We start from the raw sequence: 19,741 nt of genomic DNA on the forward strand, positions 1-19,741 counted from the left end.
TTAATTATCCTATCCATATTTCTGAATCCTCACTTCAAAATAAAAATTCAACAAAATTTGTAAATGTGATGTGGCCCACTTTAATCTTGCCTGTTGCACCACATAGCAAACATTTTAATTGAGTTTGACACCCCTGACTTCTGTTGAATGTTACTGAATTACTGTCTTTAGATTTACTTTTTAAAAATCCCTTGAGAAACTCCTTCTTAGTGGAATTAGAAATTTCCCAAGATTGCAACAGAAGCTAAGTATCAACAGATAGAGACACCCTTCCAACTGAATAAACTTCCAGAGCAGCATAATGAGCCAGGAGCAATCTGGGAAAACCCAATCCATGTGCACAAATCCTGTCTCTTTGGGGGAAACAATAGTTGTCCATCATAGTAGAATTCCCTTGGTCAATCAGCATGCCTGGGGAGAGTGCATTTGCTCTCACAGAGCCATCAATACACTGCAAGAGATTTTCAGACAGACAAAGAAACAAAAGCACAGCATCCAAATACACAGAACATCCATAAGAACCGGGTTTTCTGACTTTATTTTGCAGCCATGAAGTCCCAGGGCTATCGAAGCCAGAACTCTAGCCTTAAAATCATGACTTTCCGGCCTACCATGGAAGAATTTAAGGATTTCAACAAATACATTGCTTACATGGAATCCCAAGGTGCCCACCGTGCAGGCCTGGCTAAGATAATCCCACCCAAACAGTGGACAGCCAGAGAGAACTATGACGATGTGGATGACATCCTCATAGCCAGTCCTGTGCAGCAGGTAACTACTGGGCAGACAGGTGTCTTTTTGCAATACCATAAAAAGAAGAAATCCATGACCGTGGAGGAGTATCGCCACTTGGCCAGCACCGACAGATACCGCACTCCCACACACCGGGATGTTGACGATTTGGAGCGGACCTATTGGAAGAGCCGCCTGTACAATTCTCCCATTTATGGGGCTGGAGTATGTGGCTCCTTATTTGGTGAAAACACTGAGCATTGGAACCTCAGACACCTGGGGACGATCCAGGATCTGCTGGAGCAGGAGAGTGGAGTTGTCATCAAAGGCGTCAACACCCCCTACCTGTACTTTGGCCTGTGGCAGACCACCTTACTTGGCACACGGAGGACATGGACCTGTACAGCATCAACTACCTGCACTTCGGGGAGCCCAAAACGTGGTATGCGGTGCCCCCTGAGCACGGAGCCCGCCTGGAGAGACTGGCCAGGGAGCTTTTCCCTGGCAGTTCCAGTGGCTGCGCAAACTTCCTGCGGCACAAGGTGGCCCTCATCTCACCCAGAGTCCTCAGGGAGAACGGCATTCCTGTTGGTCGGATCACCCAGGGAGCAGGCGAGTTCATGGTCACATTCCCCTACGGATACCACGCTGGCTTCAATCACGGTTTCAACTGTGCGGAATCCATCAACTTTGCCACCCTTCGCTGGGTTAATTACGGTAAAGCTGCTTCTCAGTGCAGCTGTGGGGAAGCCAGGGTCACATTTCCCATGGACGCCTTCGTGCGCATTCTGCAACCCGAGCGCTATGAGCTGTGGAAACAGGGCAGGGACCGCACCTCCGTGGATCACGTGGAGCCCACAGCACTGACCAGCCCGGAGTGGATGGCCTGGAAGGAAGCCCGGACTCGTGTGATGGTAAAGGGGCGTCTGCGGTCCTTTAAGCCACGCAGGGCCAGGCGTCGCTCTCTGACTCTGGCTGCAGACAGTGGGCTTGGGGGCTGTGCACTGGTGTGTCCTAGTCCCACAACCCACTCCTGGGCAGACAGCTCCACTGTGCAGCCTGAGGCCCCTAACTTCATGGGCAGCAGTCCTACGGGATCCAGTGTCTCCCTACTTCCCACCTCAGTTCCATCTGCCCAGTATCTCCAGGCTTCACCAAAGGGGACTCACACTAGGCGTCCTCAGGACTCCGATGCCCACCAGCAGTCTGTGAAGTCCAGGGCCAAGAAGCACACAGCAAGCACATTTGTACACCTGCCAACTCAGGCATTGCATGAGAATCAACAATCAACAGATGACTCTGGCCCTCGGAGTTTTGAGATCCTGCATGCTGTTAAAGCTTCTGGGTGCTGCTGTGACCCCGATCTTCAGCCCTTGGGACCCCCACTGAATCCTGATTCTCTGATGCACCCTGGCCCCTGCCTGAAGTCACTGGACAACATCTCAGTGAATCTCCCGGACATGCTTGTGCTGAGTCCTCCTAATGAGTCTTTGACTTCTAAAACATTCTCCAGCTATGCCTCTGTGCACAGTATGGCACCTCTGGACCTCCTCGGTGCTATTGCTATGGACCCCCTTAAACTTCTATAATCCTGCCCTCAGATGAGGTTCTGCAAATCTACTTACATAGATCCTTGGAGACAGACTCAATGGAACTTCACTTCCTAAATCCTGAAAGGTTGTCACCAGCAAAGATCTTCTTGTTGTGAGTTTAGCTAAACTGCAGTTTTTGTCAAATGTGATTGTCCCTTGGACTATCTCTCACCTTCAGGAAACAGAAACACACCCAGCCAATCTTCAACATGGAAATTGTAATCTGTGGTGATCCTTGACCTCTCAGTGCCATGTTGATAGGTTGCCTAATACTTGCTCAGACTATGGACTCCACTAAAATGTGTTCTAAGGACTCGCAGACCAACTGGATATATGTGTGTCCCTTGATTCTTCCTAGGTTTGGGAGTTGTCCTTGAAAAGAACTCCCTGCACAGAAAACTTTAAACCCATTGCTTTCCAGCGTGTCTCTCCACGTGGCAATCTCAGTGATCAAGACCCACTGTTTCAAAGTTGGACTTGGGGCTAATATTTAAGGAGGCCCATTCCCAAGTCTTTCTTTGATAATGCAGGAGGTGGGTTCAAACTGCTCACCTAGTCCTCACAAAAATTGGAGCCAACATTGGACGATGCTCAGAATGTGAGGCTCAATCCATCTGCACTTCCGAAGCGCTGACCCGGTCTTCTACCGGTGGTCACAACTGTACCTTCTAATGAAATTCAAGCCTTTAACACACTCCAATAATTCTGACGTGGCCACCCTTCAACCCACCAACCAAGCAATTGCTCACGTAGAAACTGCACCTTTGAATGAATGATGTCTGTTGCTGTTTGGGGATCAAGGATACCTATTTGTGATTATTAATTTCATTGTTCTTAGTGTGTATCTGAAAGGAAATAAAATACCTTAAAACACATTCGGAAAGTTTGACTATGAGAGGTATGTGAAAAACAAAGTGACTCATCACATAGCCAGAGCGAAAGAAGTAGCTAGGTCCCAATGAATTCACCAGTCTGTCCTTGTACCCAGAGTAGTCCGTGAGGGAATGGAAGAAAATTGTACAACAAAACACCACCACAGCAAAACAGCAAGTCAAATGATGTGGAGAGTTACTGCCCAGAGTTCCCATCTAATCATTGAGCTGAAATTACTCCTGGAGTCACCTTTTCATGAAATCACACATTGGCATTGACTTGGGACTCCATTTCCCAGAAACTCTCGATACCCCTGTTGGCATTGTCTCTTCAATTCATGTATTTAAAAGCCTGTTTTCAGGTCTGCAGCCAGAAAAATAAGCATCAGAGAGCCTGTCATGGAGGGTAGTGTGGCAAATTTTCTCTCTTTCTTGAAAGACTCTTAAAATTTTTTTCTCTACAGGAACCCATCCCCTGCCCCCACCCAATTGCTTAATCAAAAGAGGTAACAGAAAACTCACTTTAGAAACTCCACAAATTTCTTATTCATCAGCTCTAACCATTACTCTGAGTGATTATAAAAGGAGAAAAAGTAAAACTGAAACAGATATGGATTAGTTTTTATTTAATCTGTTTCAAACAAACATCAGTTTTAGGCCCAAGTATTTATAATTTACCATAGTCGAAGCTGCATGGAACTATGAGACATAGAAGAAATTCAGATATGTTCGTGTTGCATTTAGAACAAACACTTATCCTTTGAAAGATCTAGATTTTAGATTGACCAATAAGCCCCAAAACTGTTTATTGTGCCCTCCACCTGCATTGCTGACACCGCTCTCGGGAAACTATTCTACTCAGACTTCCTTCAAGATGTTTGTGGTTTTCTGCTACAGTATCCCTGGGGAATAAACATCAACCTCTGAAATTAGTAAGGTTAGTACAGAAAGGAAAGAGGCACAGGATAAATAAAATACTATTTAAACATGAAACAAAACTTAAAAAATGTATAATTAGCCATGATACTTAAAGCAGCCTGGTACGATGGTATATATGAATACCAAAGGATTAGAATTGAGAACCTAGAAATACAACCAAGTACCTATAGACACCTAATCTTTTTTTTTGACACCTAATCTTTCACAAAGGAATAAAACCCATTAAGTGAAGAGGAGATACCCATTTCAACAAATGGTGTTGGAAAAACTGGATTTCCATCTGCAAAAGAATGGAACAAGGTTCATACCTCACATCATATACAAAAATGAACTCAATATAGATCCAACACCTACATACTAATCCTCGACCACACAACCAAACAATGAAATTTAGGGACAAGCTTGAGGGTATTTAAGCAAGGTATAAACACACCTATAGAAGCAGACATTCCTATTGGCTCTATTTCTTCCCGCTGCAGCATCCAATCCCTCTCATACTTTCCTCCAGTACCAGATGGGCCTACAGGAATTTTATCCCCCATGCCTGAATTAAAAATGTTTTCCATAAACCTGAATTTTTGGCTATCTTTATTGGATCATGAAGTTTCACATCGACAGCTTTCAATGTATAGAAAATAACCATGTCGCCCATGTGGCTCTTTTGAATTTTATTATAAAACAAAAGGGGGAATTGTGGGAAACAGAAAGATGTCTCCCAAGCCTCCCACAAATATATGTTAGACTTAGGACACTGCTTGCAGCTAATGGTAAATGATTGGCCAGGTACCTCCCTGAAGGCAGTCAGTTGCCAGACTACTGTCTGATCCCAACACAAGTAGAACCCACTCCCTGCTGTTAAGGAGAGTGGGCTACTTCTCCCTAAAGGCTTGTGGCCATCAGTTTAGTCCCTTCAGGGAGGGTTTACAACCTACTCATAATGGTTTCTATAATGATCCAGAGAACAGGTCAAACCAGATCAGTGACATCCAAAGTTAGTCTGCCATGCTGAATCTAGGATCTGCCCACATTGTCACATGCATATTCCTAGTCCCTCCTCTTCCTATTGCGTGGATACCCCTAAAACACCCCCATCCCATTACTGTATTACCTATAGCACAACCCTTTCCTGTGACATTTGTCTTCACCTGTAATTAGGGGGCTCACATGTCCCAAGAGAATATAAATGCCTCGGTAACAATAAATATTGCTCTCTCTCCACATGGATCGCCAACTGAGGCTGAGGTGAGCATGTGAGCATGCCACCATGAAATGTGTCTGACGACATTATTTCAATCTCTGTTCTATCTCTCATGCTCTCTATAACTTTACTATAATCTTTAGTTATTATCACTGTACAGTTGCGCCTACTGGACCCGTGATGATTTGTTAGGGGCTGGTTTCCCTCACAAAGCAGGAAACTGGCTAAGGCAATTACACTCTGGTCCAACCATCACAAAGCAACAGACCAGAGAACTATAAAGGCAAGGTTCACAGAGCCATTTATCTCTCAGCCTTTCATTAATGCCACATGTGTTTATTGGCCAGGTTTTCTCAATGAAATTTAACTATATCAAGGGTTACACAGAAACCAGTTACATTCCAATCACTTTAGCATTAATTGATATGTCCAAAATCTTGACCCTTTAGACTGTTTTAATAGTCCTTCACTAGTGTATAAAATGTTCAGTGATAATAGCATCCCAGATTGTTCCTTAGACAGCATCAGCAATGGTAGAAGTGTCTCACTAGGCAGCAATTGCTATTCTCACGAGTCTGTGAGGCGTTGATGCTTTGGGTAACCAGTAACAGGACAGAGGTCTTTGGGCTGTTTTCTTAACTCTCAGGTCACATCATCAACTGCCTTTCTTCTGGGCCTTGCTGGCTGAAGAGAAATCCATCTATCTCCTTTGCTTCTGAAAAGGTAAACAAATAGCCTCTCCTTTTGGGCAATTAACAGCGTGGAAACAGAATCGTGGTTAAGATTGGGTGTTTTCCTCCTTCAATGCAGGAATACTTCCTTCTATCAAATTGGCATTCTATGATGCTCACCCTCCCAACACAACCACTGAAGACAAAGTGGGTGAACAAGCAAATGTGGTGAAGAGAGCTGATGGTGCCCGGCTATCAAAAGATATAGCATCTGGGGTCTTAAAGGCTTGAAGATAAACAAGGGGCCATCTAGCTCAGAAGCAACAAAGCCCACAACAAATGCTGGTGGAAGAACACACCAGCCTGTGTGATCACGAGGTTCTGAAGGGATCAGTTATCAGGCATCAAAGAACAAAAAATCATATCATTGGGTGCACACCTCCATGATACGATCGCCAAAGACAAACGGGTGCATAAGCAAATGTGGCGAAGAAAGTTGATGGTGCCCAGCTATCAAAAGAGATAGTGTCTGGGGGTCTTAAAGGCTTGAAGGTAAACAAGCAGCCATCTAGCTCAGAAGAAACAAAGCCCACATGGAAGAACCACACCGGCCTGTGCAATCACGAGGTGTCGAAGAGATCAGGTATAAGGCATCATCAAAAAAATACCATAGTGAATGAAGGGGGAAGTGCACAGTGGAGACCCAAAGCCCATTTGTCAGCCACTGGAGATCCCCTCACAGAGGGGTCTAGGGGAGGAGATGAGTCAGTCAGTGTGTGATGTAGTACCGATGAAGAATACAGCTTTCCCCCAGATACTGGATGCTTCCTCCCCCCCAACTACCATGATCCGAATTCTAACTTGCAAGACTGGGTAGAGCAGAGGTTGTACACTGGTGCATATAGGAGCTGGAGGCACAGGGAATCCAGGGTGGATGATACCTTCAGGACCAGGGGTGTGAAGGGCAATACTGGGAGAGTAGAGGGTGAGTGGGTTGGTAAGGGGGAACGGAATACAAGGATCTACATGTGATGTCCTCTCTGGGGGATGAACAACAGAGAAGGGGGTGGAGGGAGATGCCAGATAGGACAAGATATGACAAAATAATCATCTATAAATTATCAAGGGCTCATGAGGGAGGGGGGACCGGGGAGGGAGGGAAAAAAAAAAGAGGACCTGATGGAAAGGGCTTAAGTGGAGAGCAAATGCTTTGAAAATGATTAGGGCAAAGAATGTACTGATGTGCTTAATTCAATTAATGTATGTATATGTATGGATTGTGATAAGAGTTGTATGAGCCCCTAATTAAATATTTAAAAAGAAACAAGGGCAAATGGAAAGGCAAACACAGGGAAGATGCAGTTACATTGTGTGGAATGCAATCAATGTCACAAATCAAAGTATGTATGAATGCTCCAGCATAAAACCAGTCTGCAAGAGAAAAAAATGATTAGGGCAAAGTCTGTACAGATGGGCTTTATACAATTGATGTATGTATATGTATGAACTGTGAAAAGAATTGTATGAGCCCCAATAAATTGTTAAAATAAAAAAAAGAGAAAAAAAAAAGAAAAAACCAGTCTGCTTTGGTAACTTTTATCCAAATTACAAAAAAAGTTAAAGAAAAAAATTCATTATGTTTTTATATATAACCAATAAATTATTTGAAAACCAAAAAAAATCCTTGGGTGCTTTCTTCATATTTTCCTTGTCCTTCATCTTTCTCCAAATATTTTTACGTCCTTTTTTCTACTGTTATGAACAGTGCGAATGACCCTGTGAAAGGGTCATTCAATGCGCCCCCTCCAAGGGGTTCGCGACCCACAGGTTGAGAACTGCTTTTCTAAGGGGAGTCCATCAGCTTTCTTCTGCAAAAATATAAACGAATCGTCCTTCCTACACGGGATTAGTGGACTGGGATCCCAAAGGGGATTTCCATTTTGCTGGGACTTTTTATGATCAGCTAATTTCTATAGAGGTGAAAATATGTCTATCTGCCCTAATTTTTTTACAAGCTTTTAGTAAGGAGAAAATTGTTTTAGTTCAAATGACAAAATGAAATTTATTAGACATAGAATTTCCTTTCATCTCTTCCGTCTGTTTTAACAATGGAGACTCTAAGACATTGTAACCAATCTCAGGGAACTTGCCAGGTTCCAAACCAGTGAAACTTTAAAAAATCATTTTATTGGGAGCTCATACAACTCTTTTTTTTTTATTTTTCTTATGGTCTTTCTTTTTTTTTTATTATTACCAAATTTTTTTTAACAATTTATTGGGGCTCATACAATTCTTTTCACAGTTCATACATATACATACATCAATTGTATAAAGCACATCTGTACAGTCTTTGCCCTAATCATTTTTTTCTCTTTTCTTCTTTTACAATTTATTAGGGACTCATACAAATCTTACCACAATCCATACATATACATTCATCAATTGTATAAAGCACATACATACATTCCCTGCCCCAATCATTCTCAAAGCATTTGCTCTCCACTTAAGCCCCTTGCATCAGGTCCTCTTCCCCCCCCCTCCCCATTCCCCCCTCCCTCATATGCCCTTGGTAATTTATACATCATTATTTTGTCATATCTTGCCCTATCCGGAGTCTCCCTCCCCCCTTCTCTGCTGTCCCTCTCCCAAGGAAGAGGTCACATGTGGATCCTTGTAATCAGTTCCCCCTTTCCAACCCACTCACCCTCCACTCTCCCAGCATCGTCCCTCACACCCTTGGTCCTGAAGGTATAATCAACCCTGGATTCCCTGTACCTCCAACCCTCATATGCACCAGTGTACAGCCTCTGTCCTATCCAGCCCTGCAAGGTAGAATTCGGATCATGGTAGTTGGGGGGAGGAAGCATCCAGGATCTGGGGGAAAGCTGTGTTCTTAATCGATACTACCTCACACCCTAATTAACCCATCTCCTCTCCTAAAAACCTCTATGAGGGGATCTCCATTGGTCGACACTTGGGCGTTGGGTCTCCACTCTGCACTTCCCCCTTCATTTAATATGATATATATATACATATATACACATACATATATACATATACACATATATACACAAACATACACACACTTATATCTTTTTTTTTGCATGATGCCTTATACCTGGTCCCTTGGGCACCTCGTGATCGCACTGGCTGGTGTGCTTCTTCCATGTGGGCTTATTTGCTTCTGAGCTAGATGGCCGCTTGTTCACCTTCTAGCCTTTAAGACCCCAGACGCTATCTCTTTTGATAGCCGGGCACCATCAGCTTTCTTCACCACATTTGCTTATACACCCATTTGTCTTCAGCGATCCTATCATGGAGTTGTGCAGTCAATGATATGATTTTTTGTTCTTTGATGCCTGGTAACTGATCCCTTTGGGACCACTCGATCACACAGGCTGGTGTGTTCTTCCATGTGGACTTTGTTGCTTCTGAGCTAGATGGCCGCTTGTTTATCTTCAAGCCTTTAAGACCCCAATCACTATCTCTTTTGATAGCCGGGCACCATCAGCTTTCTTCACCACATTTACTTGTTCACCCACTTTGACTCCAGCCGTTGTGTCGGGAGAGTGAGCATCATAGAGTTCCAATTTAATAAAAGAAGGTATTCATGCATTGAGGGAGTGTTTGAGTAGAGGCCCAAGGTCCTTCCGCCACCTTAATACTTGACCTATAAATATAGACACATAGATCTATTTCCCCATCCTCCTATATATATTTGCATGTACATGTCTTTGTCTAGACCTCCATGAATGCCCTTTGACTCCTAGCTCTTTCCTCCATCTCCCTTGGCTTTCCTCCTGCCCTACTACCATGCTTCGTTGCCACCTGGGCTAGAGTATACTTCTTCTCTAAGCACCCTTACCCTTGATCATTTCCCACCAGGCCAGCCACTCCCCCTTCTCTACCATTTGGGGTCCCATGTTTTTCCCTTGTCCCTGGGTTTGTTAACACCACTTCCTTACCCCCCCTACCCCCCCACCCCAAGTCCCCCCAGAACTGTCGGTCCCGTTGTTTTTCCTCCAGATAGTTCATCCAGCCTGTCCTATTCAGACAGACCTGTGGAGTCACTAACATGCACGAAAACTAGACAGAGGAAAACAAAGCAACAGTATACAACCAGACAAAAAACAACAAAAACAAACCACTGACAAAGAACAGAACAAAACAGTTCACAAGAGAAAAGCTTGTAGTTAGTTCAGGGATCTTTGCTGGCCCTTAGGAGCGTTTTCCAGTCCAGTCTGTTGGGGCACCACGCCCTGGCCCCAAAGTCCACTTTCAGCATTCCCTGGGGACCTTGCCACTCCATTCCCTTGCTGTTCCGCTGCACTCCCCCAGTGATTTGCCTCGGTGTGGTGGGATCAGGTCAGGTGCAATTCCCACACTGTGTCTCCGGTGCTGTCCTCTGTATCGCCCTTAGTCACTGAGGGGCATCATGTCTCATAGTGGGGCCAGCCATGTTGTTCTCTCTGTGGACTGGCTGCTCTACTCAGGAACATCATCATCACGGCCTGGTGGGCCAGGCTGTGCTCCACTCTCTCCTCCTGCCCCTTCATCTGCTCCCGTGTGCTCTAATTAAATATGTCCATCTACCAGAGCTGCAGAGTCAATGTCGTCCTTTGGAACAAATTCTTCTCGGGGGAGGGGCAGGAATCCACTTAATTTATGGTGCTGGGGCCAGCCTCCCAGACCTCTCCACCGGTTCCCTCCTCCACGCCGGGATATTGCATTCACACCTTGCTACACTGGGTTGAAGTCTGGTCCCAATTTCCCTGTGGAGATATAAACAATACCCTCCCCTTGGGTGGATTAGTGCCCCATGACCCCACTACCCTTTTCTTCCTTGTATTCATCCTTTTGTTTTCCTTTCCCCACCTCCTCCACCATTGTCTACCATGTACATCCCTGGTTTTGGTCGGGTCTCTTCCATACTACACCGTCTTCACCCCTAAAATGTTTGTATACAGTAGCTTTTTTCCCTATGCCACTTTTGTTTTTTTAAAAAAATTTTTTTTTAATTCTTACCTCAGCGCACTCATGTTGTACTTGTCCTTTTGTGCCTGACTTACTTCGCTTAGCATGATTTCCTCCAGTTCTTCCCATGCCGCTATGTGCCTCATACGTTCATCACTGCTTTTTAGTGATGCGTAGTATTCCATTGTATGTATATACCACAGTTTTTTAATACAATCGTCAGTTGATGGAAATTTGGGTTGCTTCCAACTCCTTGCAATTGTGAACTGTGCCGCAATGTACATTGGAGCACAGATGTATGGTCTTGGTTTGTTTCTTGCCTCTTCTGGGTATATGCCCAGTAGGGGGATTGCTGGGTCATATGGTAACTCTATTTCCATCTGTTTTAGGTATCGCCAGATTGATTTCCATAGTGGCTATACGTACTTACAGTCCCACCAGCAGTGGATGAGAGTTCCTGTCTCCACACAGCCCCTCCAACACTTGTTGCTTTCTGATTTTTTGAATTGGGCTACCTTTGAGGGTGTCAGGTGGTACCTCATTGTTGTTTTAATTTGCATTTCTCTTATGGCTAAAGATCGGGAACATTTTCTCCTATGTTTGTTGGCCATTCGGATTTCTGCCCCTGTGAAACTTCTGTTTAAGTCCTTTGCCCACCTTTCAAGTGGGCTATTGGTTTTTTTCTTTTTGGAAGCTAGCAGAGTACTGTAGATTTTAGTAATAAGACCTTTGTCTTATGTGTCATTGCTAAAGATGTTTTCCCAGTCTGTGGACTCTCTTATTACTCTCTTGGTGAATTCTTTAGATGTACACAAGTGTTTTATCTTCTGTATATCCCATTTGTCGATTTGTGCCTCCTCTGTGTTTGTGTCCTTCCCTATTTCTGATAGCCTGTGTATTCCCTGCGCCAAAGTTCTCAAGTTGGTCCCAATTCCCTCATTGATGGTCCTAATAGTTTGGGGTTTAACTTCAAGGTCTGTGATCCACCTTGAGTTTATTCTTGTGCATGGAGTGAGATAAGGGTCTTGCTTCATTTTTCTGCATGTTGATATCCATTTTTTCCAGCACCACTTGTTAAAGAGGGCATCTGCTTCCCATTTGATCTTTTTGGGGCCCTTATCAAAGATCAGCTGTGTGTATGCTGATGCTTTTATTTCTGGGTTTTCAGTTCTTTTCCATTGGTCTGAGTATCTGTCATTGTACCAATACCATGCAGTTTTGAGAACTGTGGCTGTATAGTATGTGCCAAAGTCAGGTAAAGCAAGCCCTCTCATGGTGTCCTTCTTCTTGAGGAGTTCTCTGCTAATTCTGGGCTTTTTCCCTCTCCATATGAAGTTGGTAATCAGTTTTTCCATTTCTTTGAAGAAAGATGATGGTAATTGTATCGGGATAGCATTAAACTTATATAGTGCCTTTGGCAGAACTGACATCTTAACTATATTAAGTCTCCCAATCCAAGAGCAAGGAATATTCTTCCAGTTGTTGAGGTCGCTTTTGGTTTCATGTAATAGTGTTCTATAGTTTTCCCTATATAGATCTTTTTTTTTTTTCAGTCAAGTGTATCCCTAGATATTTCAGTTTGTGTTTGGCTATTGTGAAGGGTACCACCTTTTTGATCTCTTCTTCTGTGGTCTTATCTGATGTGTATAACAGTCCGATGGACTTCTGTTTGTTGATCTTGTATCCTGCCACTCTGCCAAACTCTTCTATTGCTTCCAGTACTCCCCTTGTGGAACTTTTGGGATTTTCCATATATAAAATCATATCATCTGCAAATAATGATAGTTTCACCTCTTCCTTCCCCAGACGAATACCTTTGATGTCACTTCTTTGCCTTATGCTGTTAGCTAAAACCCTTGCACGATATTAAATAGGAGTGGAGACAAGGGGCATCCTTGTCTGGTTCCCTTTTTCAGTGGGATTGTGTTAGTCTTTTCTCCATTGACTATGACTTTGGCTGTTGGTTTTTCATATATAGCTTGTATTGTCTTGAGGAACTTTCCTTCCATTCCTATTTTCGCTAGTGTCTTAAACAGGAATTGGTGTTGGATGTTGTCGAATGCTTTTTCTGCGTCTATTGATATTATCATGTGATTCTTACACTTTTTCATGTCAATGTGACGAATAATACTAATGGTCTTTCGTATGTTGAACCATCCCTGCATCCCTGGTGTGAATCCCACTTGGTCATGGTGAATTATTTGTTTTATATACTTTTGTATTCTGTTGGCTAGTATTTTGTTAAGGATTTTTGCATCAATGTTCATTAGGGATATCGGTCTGTAGTTCTCGATTCTTGTGGGATCCTTGCCCGGTTTGGGTATCAGAGTTATATTAGCTTCATAGAAGGAGTTTGCCATCTTTTTCTATGTTCTGGAAAAGTTTGTGTAGGATTGGTATTAGTTCTTCCCTGAATGCTTGGTAGAATTCTCCAGTGTATCCATCAGGTCCAGGGGATTTTTTTGTTGGTAATCCCTTGATAACCTTTTCTATTTCTTCTATTGCGATGGGTCTGTTGAGATTCTTGATGTCCACCGAGGATAGTCTAGGGAGGGATTGTTTTTTCCAGGAATTTGTCCATGTCTTCCAAATTGTTGAATTCATTGGAGTACAATCCTTCATAGTATTGTGTAACTATCCTTTTGATTTCATTAGGGTCTGTTGTAATGACCCCTCTTTCATCCCTTATTCTTGCTATTGAGATTTGTTCCCTCCTTTCTTTGGTTAGGTTTGCCAATGGTCTATCGATCCTGTTTATCTTTTCAAAGAACCAACTTTTAGCGATATTAATTTTTTCCATAGTTTTTTTATTTTCCCTCTCCTGAATCTCAGCCCTGATTTTTATAATTTCTTTTCTTTTGCTATTAGTAGGGTTGTCCTGCTGACTCAGCTCTAGTTTTTGTAAATTTTGTGTCAGCGTATCCGTCATGAGTCTCTCTTCCTTTCTCAGGTGTGCTTGTATTGCTATGAACCTTCCTCTGATGACTGCCTTTGCTGTGTCCCATTTTCGTTGGTTTCGAGAAATTTCCTGATTTCGTCTCGGATCTGCACCAGTATGCACTCCTTTTGCAGTAGAGAGTTATTCATCCTCCAATTATTTGCTCTTATTTTTTTTAACAATTTATTGGGGCTGATACAATTCTTTTCACAGTTCATACATATACATACATCAATTGTATAAAGCACATCTGTACAGTCTTTGCCCTAATCATTTTTTTCTCTTTTCTTCTTTTACATTTTATTAGGGACTCAAACAACTCTTACCACAATCCATACATATACATACATCAATTGTATAAAGCACATCCATACATTCCCTGCCCCAATCATTCTCAAAGAATTTGCTCTCCACTTAAGCCCCTTGCATCAGGTCCTCTTCCCCCCCCCTCCCCATTCCCCCCTCCCTCATATGCCCTTGGTAATTTTTTACATCGTTATTTTGTCATATCTTGCCCTATCCGGAGTCTCCCTTCCCCCCTTCTCTGCTGTCCCTCTCCCAGGGAAGAGGTCACATGTGGATCCTTGTAATCAGTTCCCCCTTTCCAACCCACTCACCCTCCTTGTCTTCCTTTTGTTGATTTCCAGTCTTATGGCACAGTGGTCAGAGAGAGAGGTCTGTATTATTTCAATGTGCTTGAATTTATGTAGATTTGCCTTATGTCCCAGCAAGTGGTCTATCTTCGAATATGTGCCGTGAGGACTTGAAAAGAATGTGAAATTTTTTGTATTTGGATGAAAAGCTCTGTAAATATCTATTAGGTCAAATTGTCTAATTGTGGAGTTTAGCTCTCTAGTCTCCTTGTTGAGTTTCTTTCCCTGTGATCTATCTTTCTCAGTGAGTGGTGTGTTGAAGTCACCCACTATAATTGTCGAGTCTGATTTCTTTCTTAATCTTTTGGAGTGTTTGGTTGACGTATTGAGCTGGTCTCTCATTCGGGGAATATATGTTTACAATGCTTAGTGGTTCATTGTCTATCATTCCCTTGAGCATTATATAGTGTCCCTCCTTATCTCTTTTTATGGTTTGCACTTTGAGGTCAATTTTATCCGAGATAAGGTTTGCAACCCCTGCTTTTTTTGTGTTGCTGTTTGCTTGGTAGGTCCTTCTCCAGCCTTTGATTCTCAGCCTATTTTTGTCTGTAGCCTTGAGGTGTGTCTCCTGTAGGCAGCAAATTGATGGGTTGTGTTTTCTAAGCCATTCTGCTAGTCTCAGTCTTTTAATGCCTGAGTTCAGGCCATTGATATTCAGGGTTATTATCTCCATGTGCGGACTCTGTGATGCCATTTTATACTTTTTGTGTTGGGAGTTTTCCTAATTTCCTTTCTCATTAGTGTGTGTTTTGTGTGTGTATCATTCTTGACTTCTTTCCATCCTTAAGCCATTGCTATCTTGGGGTCTGTTTTCTCTTTGTTGTGCTCTGGGTGAGGTTGTTCTATGTGCTGGTGTCTTATTTGCGCTTGGTGAGTGTTGTTCTTCTGCCCATACTGAGTCGGCGAGGATCTTTTGTAAGGCTGGGTTTGTTGTAACGTATTTTTTGAGATTTTCCTTGTCTGGGAAGACTTTTACTTCTCCATCGATCTTGATCGATAATTTGGCTGGGTAGAGTATTCTTGGATTTGCATTGTTTTCTTTCAATTTTTGGAATATGTTACTCCACACTCTCCTTTTTTTCATAGTTTCTGCTGATAGGTCTGAGCATATCCTTATGTGGGAACCTTTATATGTGATTGCTTGCTTTTCCCTAGCTGCTCTCATGATTTTCTCCTTTTCCTCAAAGTTTGAAAGTTTAACTATTATGTGCCTTGGTGATTTCTTCTTAAGGTCCCGTCGTGCTGGTGTTCTTTCAGCCTCCTGGATGGTTGCTTGGTTTTCATTCATTAGGCTGGGGAAGTTTTCCTCCAAGAATTCTCTCGCTATTGTTGCAGATGACTTCTTTGTTGTGTCTTCCTCCGGTAGGCCAATAATTCTAATGTTGTTCCGCTTCATAGCATCAGACATAGCTCTTAGGTTTTCTTCGGCTTCTCTGATGCTCTTATTAGATTTTTGTTCACGTTTATTAAAGTCTGCTTGGCTGTCCTCCACGCCACTGATGCGGTTCTCTGATTCCTCCAATCGATTCTCAAGGAACATGATTCTGCTATTGTTTTTCGTTACCTGCTCCTCAAGCTCCTGTATTTTCCTTTGGTATATGTCTTTTATCATTTCATCCTTTTTCTGTAGTGTTTCCCTCATATTCTGCATCGCTCCAAGCACCATTCTGAGAGCTTCTTTGTATGGCATCTCAATGTCTGCTTCTTCTATGTATGTTGTTATGTTCAGGACATCTTCTTCCTTTGCCTTTTGTTTCTCCTGTTTTTTCGTTGAGGTCGTTGGGGGTGATGGCTGTTTGCGTTGAGTTGTTTTTGAGGGACCAGGTGCCATTTTCTAGTCTCTCTCTGGAAGACTTATAGGAATTCTTCTTCGAACTGCCTACAGCTGATTTTGTTATGGGATTAACCTACCACTTTATCTTCCTGTGGCATCCCTATTAGGGGAGTGCCCCAGATGGCAGATCGACTGCCTGCACCAGTGTTGCAGAGGCTGGGCTGAAGTTCCCGCTATTGGTTTGAATATTGATAAGTGTTGGCTGAGCTGCCTTATGTCCCCAGGTACACAGGCAGGAACTCCCTGGTGAGAAGTCTGAGGAGTATCCCCAGGAGAGCAAGCAGGCCTTACCCTAGCCTTGGGCTATCTATGCAGGGTGGAGCTCACCTAGCTGGGTGTGACCCAGGCGCAAATGCCCTAGGGCAATGGGAGTGCCCCGTAAGTCCGCAATGGAGTGTGAGAGAGCAGGGCAGGAACAAGGGTGGGTGAGAAAAATCAAAAAGTGAGACTGGACTGTGCAGGGGTACAGGGAAGCGAGGGAAGCAAAAAAAAACTATGTAGCTGAGTCCCACTCCCTGCCTGTGGATCTACAAGGGCTTACTCCCTGCCCCAAGCCCCAGCGGTAGTTCGCAGCTGAGACCCAAGAAGGGTCGCAAGAAAACTGCTGAGCCGCCCCCAGAGAAATGGGGCGACAGAGAGCAGAGATGTTAACAGACGCCGCCGTGTAGCTGAAGCTTGATCCCTGCCTATGGAGCTGTGGGGGTTTGGGTTTATTCCCTGCTCAGACCACGTGGCACGGCTGCGGCTGCGGCTGTGCCTTGAAAAAGCCCCTGTGCAGCCCTCCAAGGCTGTGTGGGAATATAAAGCAGAGACGCAAACAGAAGCAACAATGTAGATGAACCCCGATCCCTGCCGGTGGAGCCTCAAGAGTCCTGTTCCTGCCCTGAGGCAGATAGGGAAAAACTGTGGCTGTGCTGAGACCAAGCCCTGCTACAGGCTCCAAATGGTCCCTGCTTGGGCAGATCCGGCAACTGGACTAGGGTCGAGCCCCACCCGGCTTCCACTGAGATAAGCCTAAAGCCCCCAGCCCCTCAAAACCCCGTGGATCTGTGCCTACTTATCTTTATGATGCACCTCCTGCGATCCAGTGGCGTTGAATTTCACTCTGAGCAACTCTCCTGGGCTGGATTCTGCGGAGTCCCTCTGGTGTGTGTCACTCAGTCGCCATCTTCCCGGAAGTCCGCGCCACTCATACAACTCTTATCACAATCCACACATACGTCAATTGTGTAAAGCACATTTGTACATTTGTTGCCCTAATCATGTTATGTAAACTTCAGCTGTTAGCTCTCAGCAAATCAAGAGCGCTCACTAGTTGTAGTGAGAACTTCTTAAACACAGGATAATTTTAAAGACTGATAAAATCTTAATAAATTTGCACAGCTGTTTTTGAACTAAGTTACCAAACAGACATGTTTCCTTTAAGTTTCTCAGTAAGGTTACAGGCTCAATTAAGACGTATAGACCTTCAGGAGTTTTACATCGTAGAATTTTACAATCTTGCAATATTCTGTCTTGATTAAGTTCGCTCATTCCATGTTGGATTTAGGTGGGGTTAGTAGGTGGGTCTTAGACTCTCAGGAATGCCCTAAGGAAGAGACCCCATATCCCGAATTGGAAAAAAAAAAACATTTTCCTCCAATTTCTAATTCCATGTGAGGGTGCTGTTGTTTCCCCACAACAGCATTCCAAAAGACCCCTTGATCCATAGGGTGATCAGACTTCTCAGATGCTCTTTCCTGATAGGTATACACTTTAACTCTAGAAATTCAAAGAAGCAGGAATTGGCTTAAACTGGCTTATTTATTAACCATGGTATATCAGATTTTATTACTGCCCTAATTTCTTCTTCATAATCCTGATCAATACTTTCAGTAACAATCTGAACTCTATGAGAATTTAGGTTGGACCTTCCTAACAAACATCCTATAGTTCTCTTATGTAGTGGACCCCAAGTACTGCTCTTAATAATTTCTGGTTTAATTACATTTTTGGCTTCTCCCCACACCTTTGAATAACTTCAGTATCAATGTGAACTACATCTTAATGAAGAGAAAGCCCAAATCCTTACCATGGGATCAATAGAAAATACCATGAAAAGTGGAGATAAGATTGAAGCTGTCAAGGATTTCACCTGCTCACGATCTACAATCAGTGGTCATAGAAGACATAGACATATGATGCATTTCATTGGACAAATCTTATGAACATGATCTCTCCAAAGGTTAAAAACAATGTCTCTTTGATGACTAATATGTACTAGGCCCAAGTTATTTTACTTTCAACTATCTCATATGCCCCTGAATGTTGGACAACGAATGAGAAAGTTTAAAGGAGAAATGATGTATTTGAATTATAGTGCTGGTGAATAATTTGATAGTGTGGTAGAGTGTCAATTATATCTTGGAAATGTACAGTTATAATGCTTCTTATAATGGAAATATGAGTATTTCATCTTAAGCATGTTGGACATCAGAAAGAGCAATCCTTGGAAAAAGACATCATGCTTGATAAAGTATAAGGTCACTAAGAACAAACAAAAGGATGAACTGCGACAAGATAGAACATCATAGTAACTGCAACAAAGAGCTCAACTGGGCAACTGTGAGTATGAAGCAAGACTCATATGTGTTTCATTCTGTTTTATCTAATGTGGCTGCGTATCTTAATAATTTGAAAGGACTGACCTAGCAAAATGTGATGCCTATTACAAGCATTTTGCTCAATTGTGAGCTAATGAAACATTACTTTTACAGATGGGAACCTGAAAAGGATACCATCTGATACCAATTTTATTTAATAGTGTGCTGAAAGTGTTAACTGCAGCTATCAATCAACAAATAAAATTAAGGCATCCAAAATGGCAGCAAAGAAGCAAAGCTCTATAAAAAGAAGCAAAGCTGCTGATATCACTTGAAATATTAAAAGCCCCAAAGAACCTATGAGAAACTTATTGCATCTAATTGAAAGGTTCAGCAATCTCATGTGTAGAAGTCATTGTAGAAAAAGAGTTTGAATCCTGTGTACTAGTATAGAAATCTCTGAAAAGGGAATCAAGAAAATAATATCATTTACAACAACAAGTAGGAAAATGAAGCTCCACACTCACCCCATGATGAGTGCTCTTTGGTCTCAGTGGTTTAGGTGCAACCTATATGGCAATGTTCTTGCTTGATGTTGTGCCAGGGGAGATGGCTTCAGCTTTCAACTCTAAAGGGCACTTGTATGTGCACACCATTCACTTTCATGAATGTACTTCTGGTCTGCAACAGGTACAACTAATAGGAAACCTAGTTAACACTAAAGAACCACACATGGGGAAAGCAGAGCTGCACATC

General features: G+C 43.0%; 1 protein-coding gene across 1 annotated transcript; it reads left to right on the forward strand.

Moving 5' to 3' along the window:
* The first annotated feature begins 549 nt into the window (after positions 1–549).
* Positions 550–2,321, forward strand: LOC142427547 (lysine-specific demethylase 4D-like). Its single transcript, XM_075532772.1, is given in 2 exon segments — positions 550–1,102; positions 1,105–2,321. Coding segments are annotated over 2 exon segments (1,770 nt in total).
* Positions 2,322–19,741: the final 17,420 nt, after the last annotated feature.

Source organism: Tenrec ecaudatus, chromosome 15, assembly GCF_050624435.1.
Source record: "Tenrec ecaudatus isolate mTenEca1 chromosome 15, mTenEca1.hap1, whole genome shotgun sequence".
NCBI lineage: Eukaryota > Metazoa > Chordata > Mammalia > Afrosoricida > Tenrecidae > Tenrec > Tenrec ecaudatus.